The 20,194-nt window shown below is 34.4% G+C and overlaps 1 protein-coding gene across 1 annotated transcript in view; it reads right to left on the minus strand.

Moving 5' to 3' along the window:
- Positions 1 to 6,053: 6,053 nt before the first annotated feature.
- Positions 6,054 to 20,194, minus strand: part of LOC136026662 (uncharacterized) — a 48,712-nt gene continuing 34,571 nt past the window's right edge. Inside the window, exons 5-6 of the mRNA XM_065703400.1 lie at positions 11,490 to 11,645; positions 6,054 to 6,362 (exon numbers count right to left, since the gene is read on the minus strand). Of these exons, the coding sequence (XP_065559472.1) occupies positions 6,307 to 6,362; positions 11,490 to 11,645 (212 nt within the window). The 3' untranslated portion in view covers positions 6,054 to 6,306. The remainder of the gene's footprint in view (positions 6,363 to 11,489; positions 11,646 to 20,194) is intronic.

The following is a 20,194-nucleotide window of genomic DNA, read 5'->3' on the forward strand; positions in this document are numbered from 1 at the left end:
AGCAATTGTCAGTCGCAAGTTACCGAAAACAAACTAATGTCTGAATCAGTATCACTCGTGTCCTTCAATATTAATGGGACAAAAAACAAGGACCTGACCATTGATGAACTGTACAGTAAGTTTGACATTGTATGCTTTCAGGAACATCTTTTGACCGCAACGAGTGTTAATTTCCTGCGCCGCAGTTCCGCCCACTTTGTTTTCACAACAAATGCTAAATCTACTTTTGGAAGGCCTTCAGGGGGTTTAGCATGTATTATAAAACAAAAGCTCAGCTTTCTGTCCCCGTCATGCTATTTCTCTGATGAACATTTATTGGCTATAAGACTTGGTAAAACCGTATTGATAAACACTTACCTGCCTCACGATGGGAAGAATATGACATCGCTTAATAAATTCTCCAAAGCATGCTCTAGTTTGAAAACTCTCCTTCAAAGTATAAGCAAAAATGGGTACGAATTTATTATTATTGGAGATATGAACACTGATGTAAAACGTGATTCTGCTCGTACTGTGAACCTACTTGATTGTCTCCCTGATTACAGAATAATTGCGAAGGATCTACCCTTCTCGTATGTGCATAATTCCGGCAGCTTATCGGATATTGATCACGTGATTTGTTCCCCGTTCATTACATCTTCAACAGTGCATGTCCACGAAGATGAGCAAGATATTGATCACCTTCCTTTATCGCTATGCTTTTCGATTAGAAAAGATAGTACTGACCAGGCTTGTGCTCCTGCCTCTAAATGGTTTGTGCGGAGTAATTGGAAAAATGTTAATATGCCATTATATATTTCAACCCTGGCCATTCTCCTTGGTTCTTTACGTGTACCTTTTCATCTACTCCAGCTGAGTGTTAGTCCTACTAAAAGTAATTACGATCTGAATCATTATTACAACCAAATCGTGTGGTGTTTAAAACGCGCTGAGGAGGTTGCTGTCCCTCAAGAGCGAGTGAGGAAAAGTACAAGGAAACCAATCTGGTCGTGTGACCCTGAGCTGAAAAGTGTGAAAAATAAAGCCAAATTGTGGCTGCGTATATGGGTTGCTAACGGTCGACCATTAGCTGGGAATGTGTTTGAAATAAAACAAAAAACTAAGCGTGAGTTTAAGAAATGTCTGCGATCGAGCCGTTACAAAGGGTTAGAATATCCTACCAATAAGAAAGAATGGGACAAAGTGATTAATTCAGCTAATTTAAATAACTCGGCAAATCCTACTTGCCCTATTACGCCTTCTGCATGGTCTGACCACTATTCAGTTATATTTTCCAAATTGAATTATGCAGTGCACGCGCTTTATTCGAAACTGCTTGATTCGGTTCTCCCGCCTTCCCTGACTCAGGCACAAGTTATTCCCGTTTCAGTTGACGCTGTAATTGCATCTGTTAAGAAATTGAAATCAAGTTCTCTTGATATTGACGGTATCAGTGCTTGTCATCTAAAAATAAATTGCCCGTCTTTGTTTTTCCATTTACAGTTGTTTTTCCAAATGTGCCTTTGTTGTTCCCTCGTTCCTGACAGCTTTTTGTGTGGAACTGTCACTTCTGTACTTAAACGAGGTAAGACTCCTTTGGATTGTTCTTCTTACAGGCCTATCACGGTTGCTTGTAATTTTAGTAAAATCCTTGAACACATCCTACTTCCTTTCATAAGTATGAATGCTAATTTCGGGGAGAATCAGTTTGGTTTTCGGTCTGGCATCGGGTGCCAGCACGCTCACCGTGCTCTTGCTTTCCTTCTTAAAGATGCTTCGGCTAAAGGGTATGGTCTTCATATTTGTGCTCTTGATCTTTCTAAGGCTTTTGATAGCGTTGTACATAGTCAGGCTCTTTACTCTCTTTATAGTCACGGTATTAACCTTTCAGTTATTTTTCTTCTAAAGTTTTGGTATAGTAATTCTTATCTTCGAATTAAAACTAATGGTGCCCTTTCATCTTCTAATGTTCTTGTTCGTCGGGGCGTACGGCAGGGTGGAGTGTTATCTCCTAGTATTTTCAAATTTTGTATCTCTGGTATTCTTGAGAATATTTCTTCTATGTGTTTTGTTGGTTTGAGTGATATTTCTTACCTTGCTTATGCTGATGACATTCTTCTAATTAGCCGGTCTAAACTCAGTCTATCGCAGATGGTTCATAAAGTTTCTTCTTCTTTTACTAAAATCGGTCTTTTGCTTAATGTTGATAAATGTGAGTATCTTTCTTTCAATGTTCCCTCTTCTCCTAGGCCTCTAATTTTTCAAAATTTTTCTATCCCTCATGTAGATTCGATCCGGTGGTTGGGTATTACACTTACAAAAAATCTTAAAACTCTTCGGGAGCGTGCTGTCTGGGATGCTAGAGTGAAAATCCAGATTGGTTACTCTAAAATTGTAGCCAATCGAGGGAAATACAATCGTATTGCCCTTGGTAAGCTTTATTCTACTTTTTCCGATCATTCTGTTCTTTACCTTTCTGGGCTTTACCCTATATTTAAGAAAAAAGACATTAGCGATATTCGATCCTCTTATTTCCGTTTCTGTAAATTTTTTCTCTATCTTCCTCTGTGGTATAAGAATCGAAAGATAATAAAAAAGTTCCATCTTCCGAACATTACTGAGAAGCTGACTGATCTACACAAAAAGCTCTCAGAAACGGCGTATCGGCGTTTGTCGCCTCACCACGGTCTGATCCGTTTGTATGATTAATGTCTATTGTTGACTCTCGTTTTTTTGTTATTTGTTTTCTGTTGTTCTTCAAGTTTTTACTCCACTATTTATCTTTTTGATGTAAGTGGGTTAGAAATAAATATTATTATATTATTATATACGTAATAATTTCTGTTCATTTTAAGTTGTAATGTTGTTTCTTACTTTCAGTTGGAAAAAAGTTGTTCTTTTTTATTTAATAACCACCACAAGCCAAAAACATACAATATCTTCGGTTTATTATCACATTAAATAAAAAAAACAAGTTTTTTGAAATGAAAGTAAGGAGCGACAATAAAACTTAAAACGAACAGAAATTACTCCGTATTGAAAGGGGCTTTTCCCCCTCGACACCCCGCTCCTTACGCTAAAGTTTTTATTGTTTTAAAAAGTAGAGTTGCGAGAAAGAATCAAACTTTAGCGCAAGGAGCGGGGTGTCGAGGAGGAAAAGCCCCTTTCATATACGGAGTAATTTCTGTTCGTTTTAAGTTTTAATGTCGCTCCTTACTTTCATTTCAAAAAACTTGTTTTTTTTAATTTAATTTCTGAAAGTTTTTGAATTAATGCATGTCTGATTTTGACTCTCCGTACATAAATTATTAAAATGAAATTTGCATATTAATTCTTTTTTTGGCTAAATGGCTTTCTCTTAGTTTTGATCAGACGATTTGAGAAACAAGGGGTGGGGAAGGAGGCCTAGTTGCCCTCCAATTTTTCGGTTACTTAAAAAGGCAACTAGATCTTTTAATTTTTAACGAATGTTTTTATTAGTAAAAAAATACGTAACTTAAGAATTAACTTACGTAACAAACTTTTATATACTTATATTTTTGATTATATATATGAAAGGGTTGGTCCCCTCGTTAATACCTTGCTCTTCACACTAAATCTTGTTTTGTCCCAATTCTTTGAGAATGACCCCTGAATCAGAAAGGCCTAGAATAAATAGTTGAAATTACTTAAAAAATTTTTAGCATAAAGAGCGAAGTATTTATCTCCTCCTAAATACCTCGCTCTTTATGCTAAAGTTTTTTTTAGAATCCCTCATATGCGTAATAATCTCTGTTCGTTTTAAGTTTTAATGCTTCTCCTTACTTTCAATTGAAAAAAAAACTTTTTCATGTTTATATTTTCATTGTTTTTTTATAGTAATGCTAGAAAGTCCTGCGCCCTTTGCATTGAATTTCTCTTCCCCCATGAAATATTCCTCCAAGGAAAGATCCTCCCATATAGCCCCCTCCCCTGAACCCCACACCCAAACCACAAAAATCCCCCTGATAACGTCGGTACACTTCCCAGTAACTATTACTGTATGTAAACATTGGTCAAAGTTTGTAACTTGCAGCCCCTCTCCCAGGGACTGTGGGGGGTAAGTCATCCCCAAAGACATAGTTATTATGGTTTTTGACTATTCGGAACAAAATGGCTATCTCAAAATTTTGATCCGTTGACTTTGGAGAAAAAATGAGCGTGGGAGGGGGCCCAGGTGCCCTCCAATTTTTTGGTCACTTAAAAAGGGCACTAGAACTTTTTATTTCCGTTAGAATGAGCCCTCTTGCAACGCTCTAGGACCACTTGGTCGATACGATGACCCCTGGGAAAAAAAAACAAAAAACAAATAAACACGCACCCGTGATTTGTCTTCTGGCAAAAAATACGAAATTCCCCATTTTTGTAGATTGGACCATGACATTTTTTCTATAGGGTTCTCTGATACGCTGAATGCGATGGTGCGATTTTGCGTTAAGATCCTATGACTTTTAGGGGGTGTTACCCCCTATTTTCCAAAATAAGGCAAATTTTCTCAGGCTCTTAACTTTTGATGACAAAGACTAAATTTGATGAAACTTATATATCTAAAATCAGCATAAAAACCCAATTCTTTTGATATATCTTTTAGCATCGAAATTCCGTTTTTTAGAGTTTCGTTTAATATTGAGCCAGGTCGCTCCTTACTACAGTTCGTTACCACGAACTGTTTGATAAAAATCATAGTTAAGAAGCTGCTTAAGATAAAATTAAAAGCTAAGATTGGCCGAAAAACAACACAAACAAATTGTTGTTAACATCGGCCATTATTTAACAAAATTCTAACTTTAGTGTAAAAAGCAAGGTACTGACGAGGGGAAGAAACTTCCTCATGTACGTAATATGAGAGGGTTCACCCCCTCGTCAATGCCTCCCTCTTTACGCTAAAGTTTGAATTTGGTTCCAATTCTTTAAGAATGCCCCCTGAATCCCAGAAGCCGTTTAATTAGAATAAATAGCTCTTTTGAAATTGCTAAAAGCACTTTAGCGCAAAGAGCGAGATATTGACGAGGGGTCGAACCCCCTCATATACGTAATAATTTCTTTTCGTTTTGAATTTTAATATTGCTCCTTACTTTCAGCTGAAAAAACACTTTTTTTAAGTTTAATCTCTAATTATTTTTTAAATAATGCTGCCAGTGACCCCTTCATGGAAATTCTCTTCCCCCATGAAAAATCCCTCCATGGAAAGATCCTCCCACCCCTGGGGAAAAAAACAAATAAACACGCATTCGTTATCTTTCTTCTGGCAAAAAATACAAAATTCCACATTTTGGCAGATATGAGCTTGAAAACTCTATAGTTGGGTTTTCTGATACGCTGGATCTGATGATGTAATTTTCAATAAGGTTCTACAGCTTTTAGCGCGTGTTTCCCCTTTTTTTTCGAAAATAAGGCGAATTTTCTCAGGCTCATAACTTCTGATGGGTAGGACTAAAGTTGATGAAACTTGTATATTTAAAATCAGCATAAAAATCCAATTCTTTTGATTTATCTATATTGTCAAAACTTCGTGTTTAGATTTTCGGTTACTATTGAGCCGGGTCGCTCCTTACTTACAGTTCGTTACCACGAACTGTTTCATTGTTTTAATAATTGAATCAACTATCAAATACAGTATATATCAAACTATAATTTCGATTCCTGGTTCCCGTCTTAGTAAAAAATTTATAACTACGATCAAATTAGTCATTTTTCTATTTAAATTATATCAATGTAGCTAATTGGAATGGACTGGGATTCCCTTTTGTCCTCAGATGCAGCTTTAGCTAGCTTCATGGAAATTTATTGTGGTATTTTTGACATTACTTCTGCTGGAAGGTTTTTCCTGTCATATATGACAGTGGAAAGCAACTTCCCTTGTACGAATGCAGGGGGGGGGGGGCTGAATTCCTTCCTTCCCTTGTACGAATGAAGAGAGGGCTCAATTCCTTCCCCAAAAATGTAGTGATAGTCCCATAAATCCCTTTGCTTTCTGTTTATCATGTCTGTTACCACGTTTTCAGTTTTCCTATTACCTCACTCTCTTGTTTTTTGTCTTTTTTCCAGGCAGAAAATTATTGAAAAATTATTTTATTAATTTATTTAATTGTTAAATATAATAAATATCAAACGATTAGTTGTACTGTATTTACATGTTGATCACTTATATAAACACACAGTTCTTTAGCACAGTTTTGGTTATGTAAACAAAAATGTTTAGAGATGCACTCAGCTGTTTTAGGTCAACATCGATGCGCACTTTTGAATTTTTAACCATCACTGAAGATGCTTTTTCTTTACTTGTTGTTTTCTTTTTGTCTATAGTGTTCATTCTAGACTTTTAACCAGACGTTGTAATTCCATTTCTGGGATTTCTGGAAGACCTGAAATATAAGAGGTGCAATTTAAACACTAATCAGCCAAACCTGGGGAAAGGGTCGGAAACTAAGTTTAATTTGGTCTCTTACTTTTTCAAGTCCTTCATAAGGAGGATCCTTGAAGAGGAATTCAACCTCACCCCCCTTTTTGTGACCTAGTACTATATCGAATAGACATTTACTAGCGGCGGAGTAAAGGCAACAATTGTTTACTATAATTGTTACTATTTGTAAGGGAGGTTACTGATCTGAAATACTCACTAACCTTCAGGTACCTGTCGCGTAGTATCACTTAATTGTTTTCAGATTATTGATTTGCTAGAGATTATGGACTCTTACTTATTACAAAGTAAGATACAATGTTGTGGGTACCAGACATAAGGACAACTGGTAAATAGTTTTGTAGCCAGCCTTTTTCGTAATAACCATACCGATCTTTTATACAACTATACCAGCCTATACAAAGTTAAGCTGCTTCACTTACTATAATACCTTGTCAAAGAATAATTATTTTGCATCATCGTGCATATGAATATATATATATATATATATATATATATATATATATATATATATATATATATATATATATATATATATATATATATATATATATATATATATATATATATATATATTACAGCTACTATGGGCTAGAGTTTGTTCCTTATTATAACTGCCACCATAATTTACAATTCGAAAGATAGGCGTTTATAAATGTTTCATTTACTTATTACGTCATATGTGGCTACAGCCTATGATTATGGTGTCATGCACCAAGCATGTACATAAAGTTTTTTTGTAAAAATATTTCATTTTTTTTTTTTATTACAAAAGGCAATAGATGTGGCAATTTCATTTTAAATGAGCCATTAAAAAGTTCTCTTTGATGTTCTAGTGCCCCACTAGCTGATGAAGAAGAACGGGACAAAAAAGATGGCGATGAAGAATATTGCAGTTCAAGCAAATTTTCTTGTTTTTCAAGCCAGTAGATTTTCCACGTCAGTCAAGGCAATTAACGGTAAGTTTCCTATATAGCGGTTTCGGACAAGGCAGTTCTAATTGAATACTTTTTGTTTTGATCTGATACTTTTTTTTAAGAGTTGTGGGCTATTGTATTTCTTAGTATTGGACGTGATCATCCCTTACTAGGTTTCTAGCTACCGCTGCAACCCAGATGACTATTTAAGATTTGACTACACTATTTTTTAAGTATTTTTTTACTCAAATAAATAAAATTAACCACTAAGATATTAAACCTTACTTCAGAATCTATAATATGAGTATTTAGCATAGGCTTTTGCTGGTCCAGAGCAACTGAAGATATGAGCTTCGTCTTCTGAGAATCCAGTTCTCCGCAGGTCTCTCTTGGAACACCAACCTCGATTGGGTAAGAACCTTCCGTGCAAGAAAGCTGGGAATCACTCTTTTCTCTGAAAGATTTTATAACGCCCTACTCGATGATCCCACTTTGTAAATCTTACAATTAAACCCTTCAGTGAATATGAAAGCTTACCGTACGCTGGTACTTCGGAAGGCTGTTGGCATCGCAACCCAGGGTGTTGCAGGCACCACCAGCGCAGAAATATAACCTTGTCGAAAACCTGGAACATCTTTATGTAGCTGGAGCCGAGTGACCGTTTTATGACTTTTATCTGATGATGTACTGGTACTATATGCTTTGTGCCGTGGCAAGCCAAGGATATGGTCACGTTTGAAATAGTTTTAGTTTCTAACGTCCATTGTCTTTATAAACAAGCAATAATTGTTTATTTTCTCTCGAAAGCGACCCCAAATTTTTTCGCGAAAATTGATATCTTGGGATATTCTCGCATAAAAAACGATCTAGATAGGTCAGAAACCTGAAAAAATTCGTTAAGAGCCTTAATTGTGGAAAAATGAGCTTCAATAATCAAAAATCTTTGAACAGCATTAGTATGAAACGACATTAAATTGTGGAAAGATTAAGAAACTGGTAATTGCAAAAATATTTGTATATATTTTAAAAAGGTATTCAAACGATTGCAAAACCTTAAAAAAGAAAACCAAAAGTTTGAAGCTCAGTTGAAATCGTTTTTAAAAATCGAACAAGCTTTAATAATCAAATATGTTTAAAAAAAAATTAGTATGAAAATACAGCAAATGGTCTGCGGTTAGACGACAAGCGACAATGAGAATCCATATATGGTGGCTGGTGGCTGGTAATTGCGAAAATATTTGTATATATTTTAACAAGGGATTACAACAATTCAAAAACCTTAAAAAAGAAAATCAAAAGTTTGAAGCTTAGTAGATATCGTTGTTAGAAATCGGTCTTGATTTAATAATCAAATACATTTGAAAAGACTGCAATATCAAAAGATAGCATATTGTCTGCGGTAAGAAGACAAGCAACAATGAGAATTCATACATAGAAGCGTGCCGCGTGCCGTTCATGCAGAAGATTATATTAAATTGCTTAAAGAGGAAAAAAACTGGCAATTGCAAAAATATTTGCATATATTTTGACAAGGGATTACAACAATTCAAAAGCCTTAAAAAGAAAACGAAAAGATTGATGAATTATATCATTCTCCCTCCCCCCACTACAAGAGTGAATTTATCGCTATTGGGAAAATTGAAGATTTTTATGCACGGATAAGTTTACCTTAAATTGCTTAAAGAGTAAAAAAATGGTAATTGCAAAAATATTTATATAATTTTTTACAAGATATGACAACAAATCAAAAACCTTAAAAAAGAAAACAAAAGTTTGAATTCTAGTAGAAATCCTTGTTAGAAATCGGAATTGCAGTAATAGTCAAATATCTTTGAAAAGGTCAGTATGGAAAGACATTAAATTGCGTAAAGAGCAAAAACGGGTAATTGCAAAAATATTTGTATATATTTTAACAAGGGGTTACAACAATTCAAAGGCCTTAAAAAAGAAAATTGGAAGTTTGAACCCTAGTAGAAATCGTTGTTAGAAAAATATTATTACCGAATTTTGTTTCTTACAAGTATAAGCAATGTCTTTTTAAAACATGAAAAGTTGAAAAAATTTTTAAGTTCAGTTCAGAATTGCTGAAGTTATTGTTAAAACTGCAAACATATTTACGGTGTCTGAGCAATAATTTTAATGTTTTAATTCAAACCAGAAAAAAAACCTGAAAAATTTTAAAGTTAGTTGTTTTTTGTTAGGTAAAATCCACCCGCTACGTGATAAAGCTTACAATTTTAAACGCAGCGAGTTATATAATGTCAATAACAAGGCCCAAAAAACTAAGATTTGCAATTATTACAGTTGATGATTCGGTATTTTGATAAGGGATTACAACAATTCAAAAACCTTAAAAAAGAAAAACAAAAGTTTCAAGCTTACTACACATCGTTGGTAGAAATTGGACTTGCTTCAGTAGTATACTTTAATTCAGTATAGCAATAACAAAATGGAATCCCTAAAACGATTAGTAGGTTCTGGTAGTAGATGATAAACCTTTCCTAGAAAGCCTTTCGTGTTTGATCAGAGCTTGAATCCCCACTTTCATTCCGTATTTTGAGTATTTTGCTTATGGGGATTGTAAGGATTTTAGACGATGATTATGATGTTTTATGGAATTTTTTACGTTAGCCTAGTGTGAAAGAACTTATTTAAGTATGAAAGGCTGTAGTTAATGTACCGTAACTTAACCAGGTAGCATACAAAATTACGCATGTAATGTGAAAGTCGCTTATCTTGCAGGGCGGTCACCTCACTTATTTTAAATCCAATAAACAGGTTCTTTTTGTCTTTGGCTGAATCCTTGCTTTACAAGATTGGTCGATAGCGATGTCAACTTGAATTTGATAATGCAGTTATTATTGGCCCAAAAATGTGTCGAAAGCCAAACAACTCCTTAACTAGCCAATTTTGTCCGATATATACAGGTGTAAAATCGGTATGCATTGAAAAGCATTACCACCGTGTGCACCCACTGGAACCTTTATGGTTGTGAAGTTGTAGAAAGTTTTTCCAAGGGGGAGGGATGCTAAGCCTAAAAATATTTTTACCATCACATTTTGCAAAAACTACCATATAATGAGCTTTCTATGTTTTTTGGTTTTGCAAGGGATAGCTTAAGCGGGGTTCAAAAAACTAGTGTTGTTACGCTTATTGCTATCCCGAAGTTTTTTTTCATATAATCCGTCAGAAGTTATGAATATTCTAAACAAAATTACTATAAATTACCCTTGTACCTATTTTTGTACAAAATTGTACTATTTTTGAGAGAATTTTGAAGGGCTGCTTCTGAGGATTTAACAGTATGTCAAAATTGACCATTTGGGGCTTAACAGAAATCCTAAGAGGTAGTAAAAATAATTCATCCACTTGATAGAATTTTCAGGGAGCGATGATTAGCATATATGCTTTTCCAAAGGTCCAAAGCTCAAAACCATAATCCTAAAATCCTGGGAAAATCCCAAGGAGTTGCAGATCTGGCATTTTGATTAAGGAGCTACTTGGGTTTTCACCAAGCAAGTTCTGTACTATCAATATTGAAAAAAAAGTAATATATTACTTACAGTTTAACATTCGTATACAGTTTTATTTAAGAAATCCTGTGTATTGGAGGACACTAAAATATTTTTTGGCCGCTGCAACCATCTTAGGTTTAATCATGCCTGAAAACCACGATTTTCACAGATTTTTCCTTTGCTTGTTTCGAAATTATTAAATTATTAGGGCAGTATCACATTTTCATCAGTGTTGTACTTTTGAACCTAGAAATTACTAAGCAAAACTAATTACTTGAATTTGACAACGCTTTTTGTCCTTGAAAAGTTAAACAATCTTCTCATTATCAAAAACTACTATAACTTTTGAGCTAAGCCGCACCTTCTTCCCCTTTTTGGTCCCATATATTTTTAGTATGTTTTTTGTTGACTTTTTATCCACACTGTCATTTTTTTATTTAGTTTGGCACCCGTTACCCTACTATCAAAAATTACGTAATTGCTTATTAAAGTTTTTTAAAAATTAATTCCCTGATTTTTCCAAATTTTTCGAGATACATATGACTGTGTAAATTTTCTACTTAACCAATTCAAAGAATCAGGTTTCACTTTCACTATCCTTGGTATTTAAAGCAAATGAACATAATTAGAAATTCTTACCTAGTTGTGCTAAATGAAGATCTGCTAGTCTTTTTTGTCTGGGTCTTAGCTTTCTTTTTAAAACAGCCCTTCGTCCTCCAGTGACGCACATCATGCCATATACTCTGATGCCTGGAACGTGGGCGTACGCTGGCTGATCATGGCTCATAGGACCCTCTAGCAAGAAAATTTTTATTCAAAACAAAACAAAATGTTTAAAGTAGCAGCACTTTTTTTGCACGACTTTAGCGCCAAAAATTGTCGGTTAATCCTTCCGTGTATATGTTTTTGTAAAATCTGTAATCGAATTCATAAAATTTTGTAACTGATAAATTTGAGCTTATGGTATTCAAATAAAGTATTGCAAACTTTCTGAAAAAATGTGTTCATAGCATTCAAGCTGCATATTTAACTTCATAACTTGCATGATTTATAAGATGCCTGGCTTTGACTGAAATTCGTAGTTTTTAGTTATCTTTTTTCTATTTACTCCTACGCCCTGAGCTTTATTTAAAAAATGTATCTCAAAATGTGTAAAAATTGAAATAACTCCAATATTTGATCCTTATACTAATTTACTTTGATTTGTAAAACAGAAAATCCTAGATCGAAAAATGAGTCCTTGTTATCATCGATTTAGAGAGACTTCAGATTACTATAGAGTAAACATAAGTACTGTAACTCCATTTGAAGTTAATTATTATTTTAACTTAATTCTATATGAAGTCTAATATGATAAATAATTGAGCAATTGCTTCAGAATATCTTCAGGTGTACGGTTGAGCTGCTGTCTATAAAAAAAAAGCTGTACTGCAAATGCGGTTCGATCCTAATTCAAATTGTTACTTCAATCATTAATGCACGTTTATTATTTTAATGCACGTTTTTAATTTAATGCACGTTTGTTCGAGAAGAAGAGTTCAAAGGGGTCGATTTAGACCCCTTTTCCAAAATTTTTGGCATTACGAGCTAGGAAGAATTCGAATTGGCTGTGGAGAAACCAAAATCTTGCCTGTATCACAAAATGTCGTCATTCCTAGAGGCATTAAGCTTGTTTCTGCTTCCTCATCTCGGAATATTCAAATTTTCAGCAATTGAATACCGTGGGAGAATTAGTGGTGAAGTCTAGCGTAACGGAAAATTGCAAACAACGGATGCTGTTGTTTTACAAAATTTTGCAAAAAAAATGAAAAAAATGCCAGCAATAATATTATAAGGCCTGTTGCTTTTGCCAAAAATGCACCTGAAGCTCATTAAAATAATTTCAGTGGTTTTATTCTCATGCTACTTCTTTGGCGAATATTTTAATAGAATATTGAATATAAAAAACATTCTCAACTTCATTCTTCTGACATCAATATCCGTTAATGAAGAGAAAAAGTCCGTCATATCTTATGTTGAAGGGCAAATCGCTGAATTTGGTTTTTAAAATTTTGGCCACCTTGCCTACATTATTCCGTTTTTTCTTAGTTGTATCTTAATAGTTGTTATAGTTGGAAACTCAAAATTATTAAATTTATTTTTCGATGCAGTTAAACTTTTTTCTGAAACATTCTTTGGAAACTCCCCTAGAACATCTTCTGGTCAGTAGCTAGAAATTCATTAACATATATTATGTACTACATGATAATATTTACGCGCACTGGAATTGCTGGGAATAAAATCATTGTTTTTTTTTATTTCTTCAAGGAAATTACAAAAAAAAATTATTGTTTAAAATTTCAGGAATCAATTGCCCTTTTACTCTCCCCTAACTAATTGGCCCTCCTGTGTGGTAAAAGTATACCACGAGTGTTATAAAACGTGACGTTTCAAGACGTAAACCAGCTGGTGGAGAGTGTATAGCCCTTCAGGTAATACCTATTATATTGCTGTATTTTGCTAAGACAGTTCTAAAGTAATATATACACTACGATGCTTAATAAAAAGTTATTTATCTGCTACAATAAAGCTGTTGAGTTTATTTGTTGTTGATATCCTGATTATTTCGTTCTGATAAGATTCTAATATGTAGTTTCGATTACCCATCTCCTTCTACGATTTTTTTTCCCTCGAGAAATATTTTTTCTAAAAATGAGATTAAGGGTGACGAGGTTTGGAGAACTGTCGGCATCACATCTTGCGATTTTATGACTTATTTACAAGATTAAGTGTAACCTTAAGTGCAACTTCAAGTGCAGCCGAAATGAGAATAAATTTGTCCAAGCCGCCAGAGTTCGCAGTTCATTAGTTTTATTAGTTGCTCACAATCTTGGAGATGCCCTTATATAAGCATACACTAAGGAGGTTAGTTTTTGGTGGCGGGGGGGGGGGGTATATAATCGTCGGAAAATTCCATAAGAGACAACTCTGAAGATAAACATGTAACAAATAATACAGTTTTGGAATTGAGGAGCCTTGAGGTGCCCCTGGACTTGTGCTTGAGTTTTACCCTACGGCTCTGAAGCACTGTGTGCCGTTCGAACAATATTCAAAAGAGAATATTTAGTAGATCTAAACGACCTCAAATCTTATGAATAATTCAGGAATTGTGGTTCTAAAAGTTAAAATCTTATTTTTATCTCCCAAAGCATTATTTTAATCACTCCTAGTAACAGACAGTAGACCAGAAGGCAGAAATAATTTCTGAAATTCATCTATTATTTTTTTGAAGGTCGTAAAATAATTGCAATGTCCTCAAGGCATAGCTGACTCCTAATGTAACACAAATGAGCCAAATCCTAATTTTCTTTCAGTGTCATTATTACGACTCTTACTACAATTAAGAATTAGGCAAAATTGCAGTTTAGCAGCTTCTTCTAAGGAAACATGCTAATAAAATAAAGCTAGTAACAGTGAAGACTGTTAGGTTGAAAAAGAGGATAAATAAAAATCTAATTACTCAAAATCTAGTTACTTCCTTGCAATATCCTCAACCCATGGCTCACTCCTCATGTCACACAAATGAGCAAAATCCTAATGTTCATTAATTCCTTATTATGACTTCTACAGAACTATGACTTACCATAACGAATTAGGTAAAATTGCAGTTTATCAGCTCTTCTGAAAGGAAGATGTTAATAAAATAAAGGTATATCTCAAAGATAACTGGAGAAAAATAGAAAATCTTAGAGCTAGAAATGGGCTTTCGGGATAAACGCCTCTTCCCCTCCTCCCTATCAAATAAAATAATAAACCCATTGGGCTCCGGGTATGCAGGAGACCTTTGAACCTATCTCTGCCTTTGAAATATCAAAATTTTATGATTTTCCAGTGACTTTTTATTTTTTATTTCTTGATCTGTACCTTATGTTCACACCCCTCCTTATAAAGCCTGTTTAAACTACAAAATGTGAAAAACCAATGTATGTTTATGTATGTAATATGTGTGTGTGTTTCAAAGCTGATAAACCCATACACAAAAATAATAAAAATAATAAAAACAAATAATATTTACAGGCCTCTAAAACTTTTAAAGTCGAAATTATCTATTGCCGCTCAATGTTTAAGAAATATACTTTTTTCAAGGAATACACATTTTTTTCAGTATTTGGGTTAAAATTGCCATCCAATCGCACTCGACTGTCATAAACTGTCATTTAGAGTTGATCTTATTGAAGCACCGAAATGTTGTGAAGCGGGAAAAGCTGACCCACTTTTCTTTATTCATTTTTTCGCCATTTTCTTTTCCGTTTCTTTGTTGCATTTTGATTGCATTAAAGGAAATCCTTTCTTTAAGGATACCTTACTTTAAATATAAAAATAAAATTTAAAACGTCTGGGTGTCAAATTGAAAAGAGTAAAACCAAAAAGTGAAGCCAATATAGGTGAATAAGAATTGTTGAAGATTTTATAATTAAATAAGAAAATGGTTTAAAAGCGCATTAATTTTTAAATTATTAAAATTTAAATAAAGGATTTTTTTATTTTTCTTAGTTACAAGCCCTAAAACTCCTCAAATAAAGACAAACTTTGACCCCACGTTGCTGTTCACAGAAGAGCAAGGTCGAGTCTGTTCCAATTGTCCTGTACATGAATTACTATCAATGAATAAATGAGACCAAAAACGAAAATAAACTATAGCTCCTTCGCAATTTGTTTGGGGAAAAAAGAATCAAGCTAAACTTAAAACGAACAGAGACCACAACAAACAGGAGAAGAGCTAATGCCACCTAAGTGTTTTGAGCTGACCCCAGAAAATGCCCACAGCGTATTAATAACGATCATATTCTTAAATCTAAAAGTATTTGAAAAAAAAACCCGCGGACAGTTTTCTAGCCTGAAAATTATCCCTCCTGCGGAAAATTCGTCCGTGGAAAATTCCACTCGATGGAAATTCTGCCCAGCAAAAATCTTTCCCAATTGCTGAAGATCCCCCCCTGACAGTTCTCCCTGGAAAATTTTCCCCGTATGTGAAATAACGATCGTATTTTTAAATTTAGAAGTATCTGAAAATCAGGTTATGATATTTAACCTACCCGTTGGGCGTTATTGGATAATTAATGTCCAGAAAATGTCGATAGTGGGAACGGAAGTAACTGCCGAGCATTTGTAGGGGTCTCCGATTTCAGTGAACGCGAAAAGTATTCGAAAGAGTAAGAGGGCCTTCGGCAGGAGGGGAGGCGGGTAGGAGGATTCATTCTTAAAACGTCAGCAAGAGTGTACTCAACAATTTTTTTAAGTTCCTGGGTGATCGGATGATCAGTGTAGCAATGCATATAGGAAGCGCAGACACACAGAAACATAGACGCACATTCGATTTTTATACAGATAGAAATTGAAAAATAATTTCTTTTAATGTATTTTGTTTTTCCAGTAAAGTGCAAATGACGCTCTGGCCTTTAGAAGGCTTAGTCTTACCATTGTCTTTGGAAATTTCTATTTATTTTAAGTTTGACTGGATTGTTCGTTGTAATTTCTGTCCCTTTTGGGTCTTATTTATTCGTTTTAAGTTTGAATTACTGTATTAATTTGTTTCTGTTCACCTTTGGTCAAATATATTTTTTTTTTACTTTATTATGGACAACTTGTTTTTTCGAAAATAGTTTATTATTAACTAATTTATGCTCGTTTTTAAACGGCATCGTTTTTTTTAGTGGTTAATAAAAGTAATATTTGTAAAGTCTTCTTTGGATTTTCTACTTGGGAATTAAAATTAGCTCTTTAAATTTTAGACAAAATTTTGCAGCGAAAAAACATAATTAAATAGATTGAAAATCTGCATAATTTTTACCTTCTGTATGGTTGAAGACATATTGTCCCTCGTCGTGTTATGACCTTGAATATAGATGAAAATTGATCCATCATTTTACTAAAGAATCTTATCATATTATATTTTGTTGTAATTGCTTGTTTGTTTAAAGAGATGCATATTGAGGTTATTTATTAAAAAGAGTTCTGTTTCACTGTTGACAAAATTACAAATAAAAAATGATGTTAAGGAGAAAACAACCACATTTGTTTCCTGATTAAGGCTTTCTTGGTGGGAAAACATATTTGTTCATGCTCTGAAATTTTAATGCAGATCAGCGGAAAAAACAGGAGAACAAAAATTTAATATTTTGTATAAGAATATGCAGATTCAGGAATGATTGATATTGTTTTAATCAGTAATAATAGCTTATTTCGGAAAAAAAATTTGAAAACTTGTAAAAAGAGCCGGAAACACTGATAAGTTTACCTTTTTCAGTTTAATTTCTCCAGCACTGGTAAGGCATTAGAATATCGTAGAGAACTGTTTGATGTTATTTGAAAACAAATATTCACATTTAAACACTTTTCGTAATTTCATCATGACAACACCATCATGAAATGCCTTACAGCGCCAAAATCCAATTTTAGCGTCATTTCTGGAGTGTATTAAATAAAAAAAAAGTTTTTTTAACTGAAAGTAAGGAGTGACATTAAAACTTAAAACGAACAGAAATTACTTCGTGTATGAAAGGGGCTTCTTCCTCATCAATGCCCCGCTCTTTACGCTAAAGGTTGACTCTTTCTCTCAATTTTTCTTTTTAAAACAGTAAAAAACTTTAGCGTAAAGAGCGGGGCGTTGATGAGGAAGCAGCCCCTTTCATATACGAAGTAATTTCTGTTCGTTTTAAGTTTTAATGTCGCTCCTTACTTTCAGTTAAAAAAACTTGTTTTTTTTATTTAATTCCTGAACGTTTTTGAAGCAAAGCATGTTTTGATTTTGGCTCTCAACAGAGGAATAATTAAAACGAAATTTGCATTTTTTTTTTTTTTTTTGGCTAAATGGCCTTCTCATAATTTTGATCGAATGATTTTGAGAAAAAAAGAGCAGGGGAGGAAGCCTAGTTGCCCTCCTATTTTTTGGTTAATCAAAAAGGCAACTCGAACTTTTAATTTTTTACGAATCTTTTTATTAGTAAAAGATTTACGTAACTTATAGATTAGCTTACGTAAAGAACTTTTGTATTCTCATGTTTTTATTACATATATGAGGGGGTTCACCCTCTCGTCAGTACCTCGCTCTTTACACTAAAGCTTAAATTTTGTCCCAATTCATTAAGAATGACCCCTGAATCACAAAATCCGTAGAATAAATGGTTGAAATTACTAAAAATACTTTAGCGTAAAGAGCGAGGTATTAGGAGGAGGTGAGCCCCTCATATGCGTAATAATGTTTGTTCGTTTTAAGTTTTAATGCTGCTCCTTACTTCCAGTTGAAAAAACTTTTCGTATTTATTTTTTCATTTTTTTTTTAATAATGCTAGAAAATCCTGCGCTCTCTTCATGGAAATTTTCTTCCTCCATGACAAATTCCTCGATGGAAATTTCCCCCAACATATCCCCCTCTTGTCAACCCCTCCCCCAACCAAAAAATCCCCCTGCAAACGTCTATACACTTCCCAATAAGCATTACTATATGTAAGCACTGGTCAAAGTTTGCAACTTGTAGCCCCTCCTACGGGGACTGTGGGGGAGTAAGTCATCCCCAAAGACATAGTTATAAGGTTTTTCGACTACGCTGAATAAAATGGCTATCTCAGAATCTTGATCCGTTGACTTTGGGAAAATAATTAGCGTGGGAGGGGGCCTAGGTGCCTTCCAATTTTTTGGTCACTTAAAAAGGGCACTAGAACTTTTCATTCTGTTAGAATGAGCCCTCTCGCAACATTCTAGGACAACTGGGTCGATACGATCACCCCTGGGGAAAAAAAACAAACAAACACGCATCCGTGATCTGCCTTCTGGAAAAAAATACGAAATTCCACATTTTTGTAGATAGGAGCTTGAAACTTCTACAGTAGGGTTCTCTGATACGCCGAATCTAATAGTGTGATTTTCGTTAAGATTCTATGACTTTTAGGGAGTGTTTTCCCCTATTTTCTAAAAAAAACGCAAATTCTCTCAGGCTCGTAACTTTTGATGGGTAGGACTAAACTTGATGAAACTTATATATTTAAAATCAAAATTAAAATTTAATTCTTTTGATATGTCTCTTAGGATCGAAATTCCGTTTTTAGAGTTTTGGTTACTATTGAGCCGGGTCGCTCCTTACTACAGTTTGTTACTACGAACTGTTTGAAAAGCTTGAAACCATAAAAGATCTTCCACTGAAATTTCCATGCTCGAAAATTATCACGCTAGTGTTTAATATCCCCCTCCTTTATACTTCCCTGCCTTTTCGCTTTTGCAATTGGAAAGAAAAAAAAAGCTTCGAAAAAACTACAAGTGAAATTAATTCATTTGAGCACAAAGCTGATTCTTTAATGTTAGAAGCTATTTACTTTCAGTTTGACACTAAAATTATTTACGAAAAAAATTCTTGGAAATTACGTAAAAGTGCTTGATACCCGAAAGTACCTTCTTTTTCTTTCTCCTTTTCCCCAGCCCTGGCCGGTCACTGGAACATCGTAGGGGTTCTGAAATGGATAACCATCAGAGGTTCTTGAAATTAGTGTTTTATCACACTCTCCCCTCCCCCCTGTAAAGGTGTGCATTAACTGGTGACTGGTTTGATGTTGCATAACATACTTCACACAAAATTTCCAAATAAAAAGGCGATTGGCTCACAATTCAAACCTGCTTACAAATATAATAGTCGAAACCGTCACAATATTATTTTAGGATTTTTTTCAGCAGATATTTCTGAGCCTGGAAAGTTTTGGTTTCTTCCCAATACCTTTCATCTTTTTCAAGTTCTTTCTAACTTTTCTGTATTCCTAGACTAGAGACTACATCCCATTAAATATAACTCCAACCAGGGTACAAGTTGTTTCTAACCTTAGAGATGAGGCCCAAAGTCGACGACGCTCCCTACTTACCATTCACACATCAGATGAAAATAATTACAATATTTGACCAAGTAGAGGGAAAGAAATCAAAACCTGGTCATTTAAATGGAAACTGGACAAAGTCCTACTTGAACGGAGCAGTTATTAGCGACACCATGCACGAGAAGATACACGCAAGCAGCATCCCGAAAGAGAAGGGTTTTTTCTGTCCCCAGTGACAGAAATTAATTGCAATCGCGGCTTCGCTGCTACTTTGTCTTTGGTCCAAATTAGTTTAGCTCGTCAAAATAGGTAACCTAAGTTAGAAAATCCAAACGAAGAGACAAGCATATTTGAGCTTCTCATCAGTACTAGTTCAAACTTAATATTAGGCCTTGGGTTGAGTTCAGTGATACAAGGCTTAATTTAAATATGGTTGAGTAACATAAGGGTTAAGTCAGGAGAGGGTTGATTTAAACGGGGGTCCAGTGGCAAGAGTTTTTTGTTTTT

This window comes from Artemia franciscana, chromosome 4 (genome assembly GCF_032884065.1).
Source record: "Artemia franciscana chromosome 4, ASM3288406v1, whole genome shotgun sequence".
In the NCBI taxonomy this organism is placed as follows: Eukaryota; Metazoa; Arthropoda; class Branchiopoda; order Anostraca; family Artemiidae; genus Artemia; species Artemia franciscana.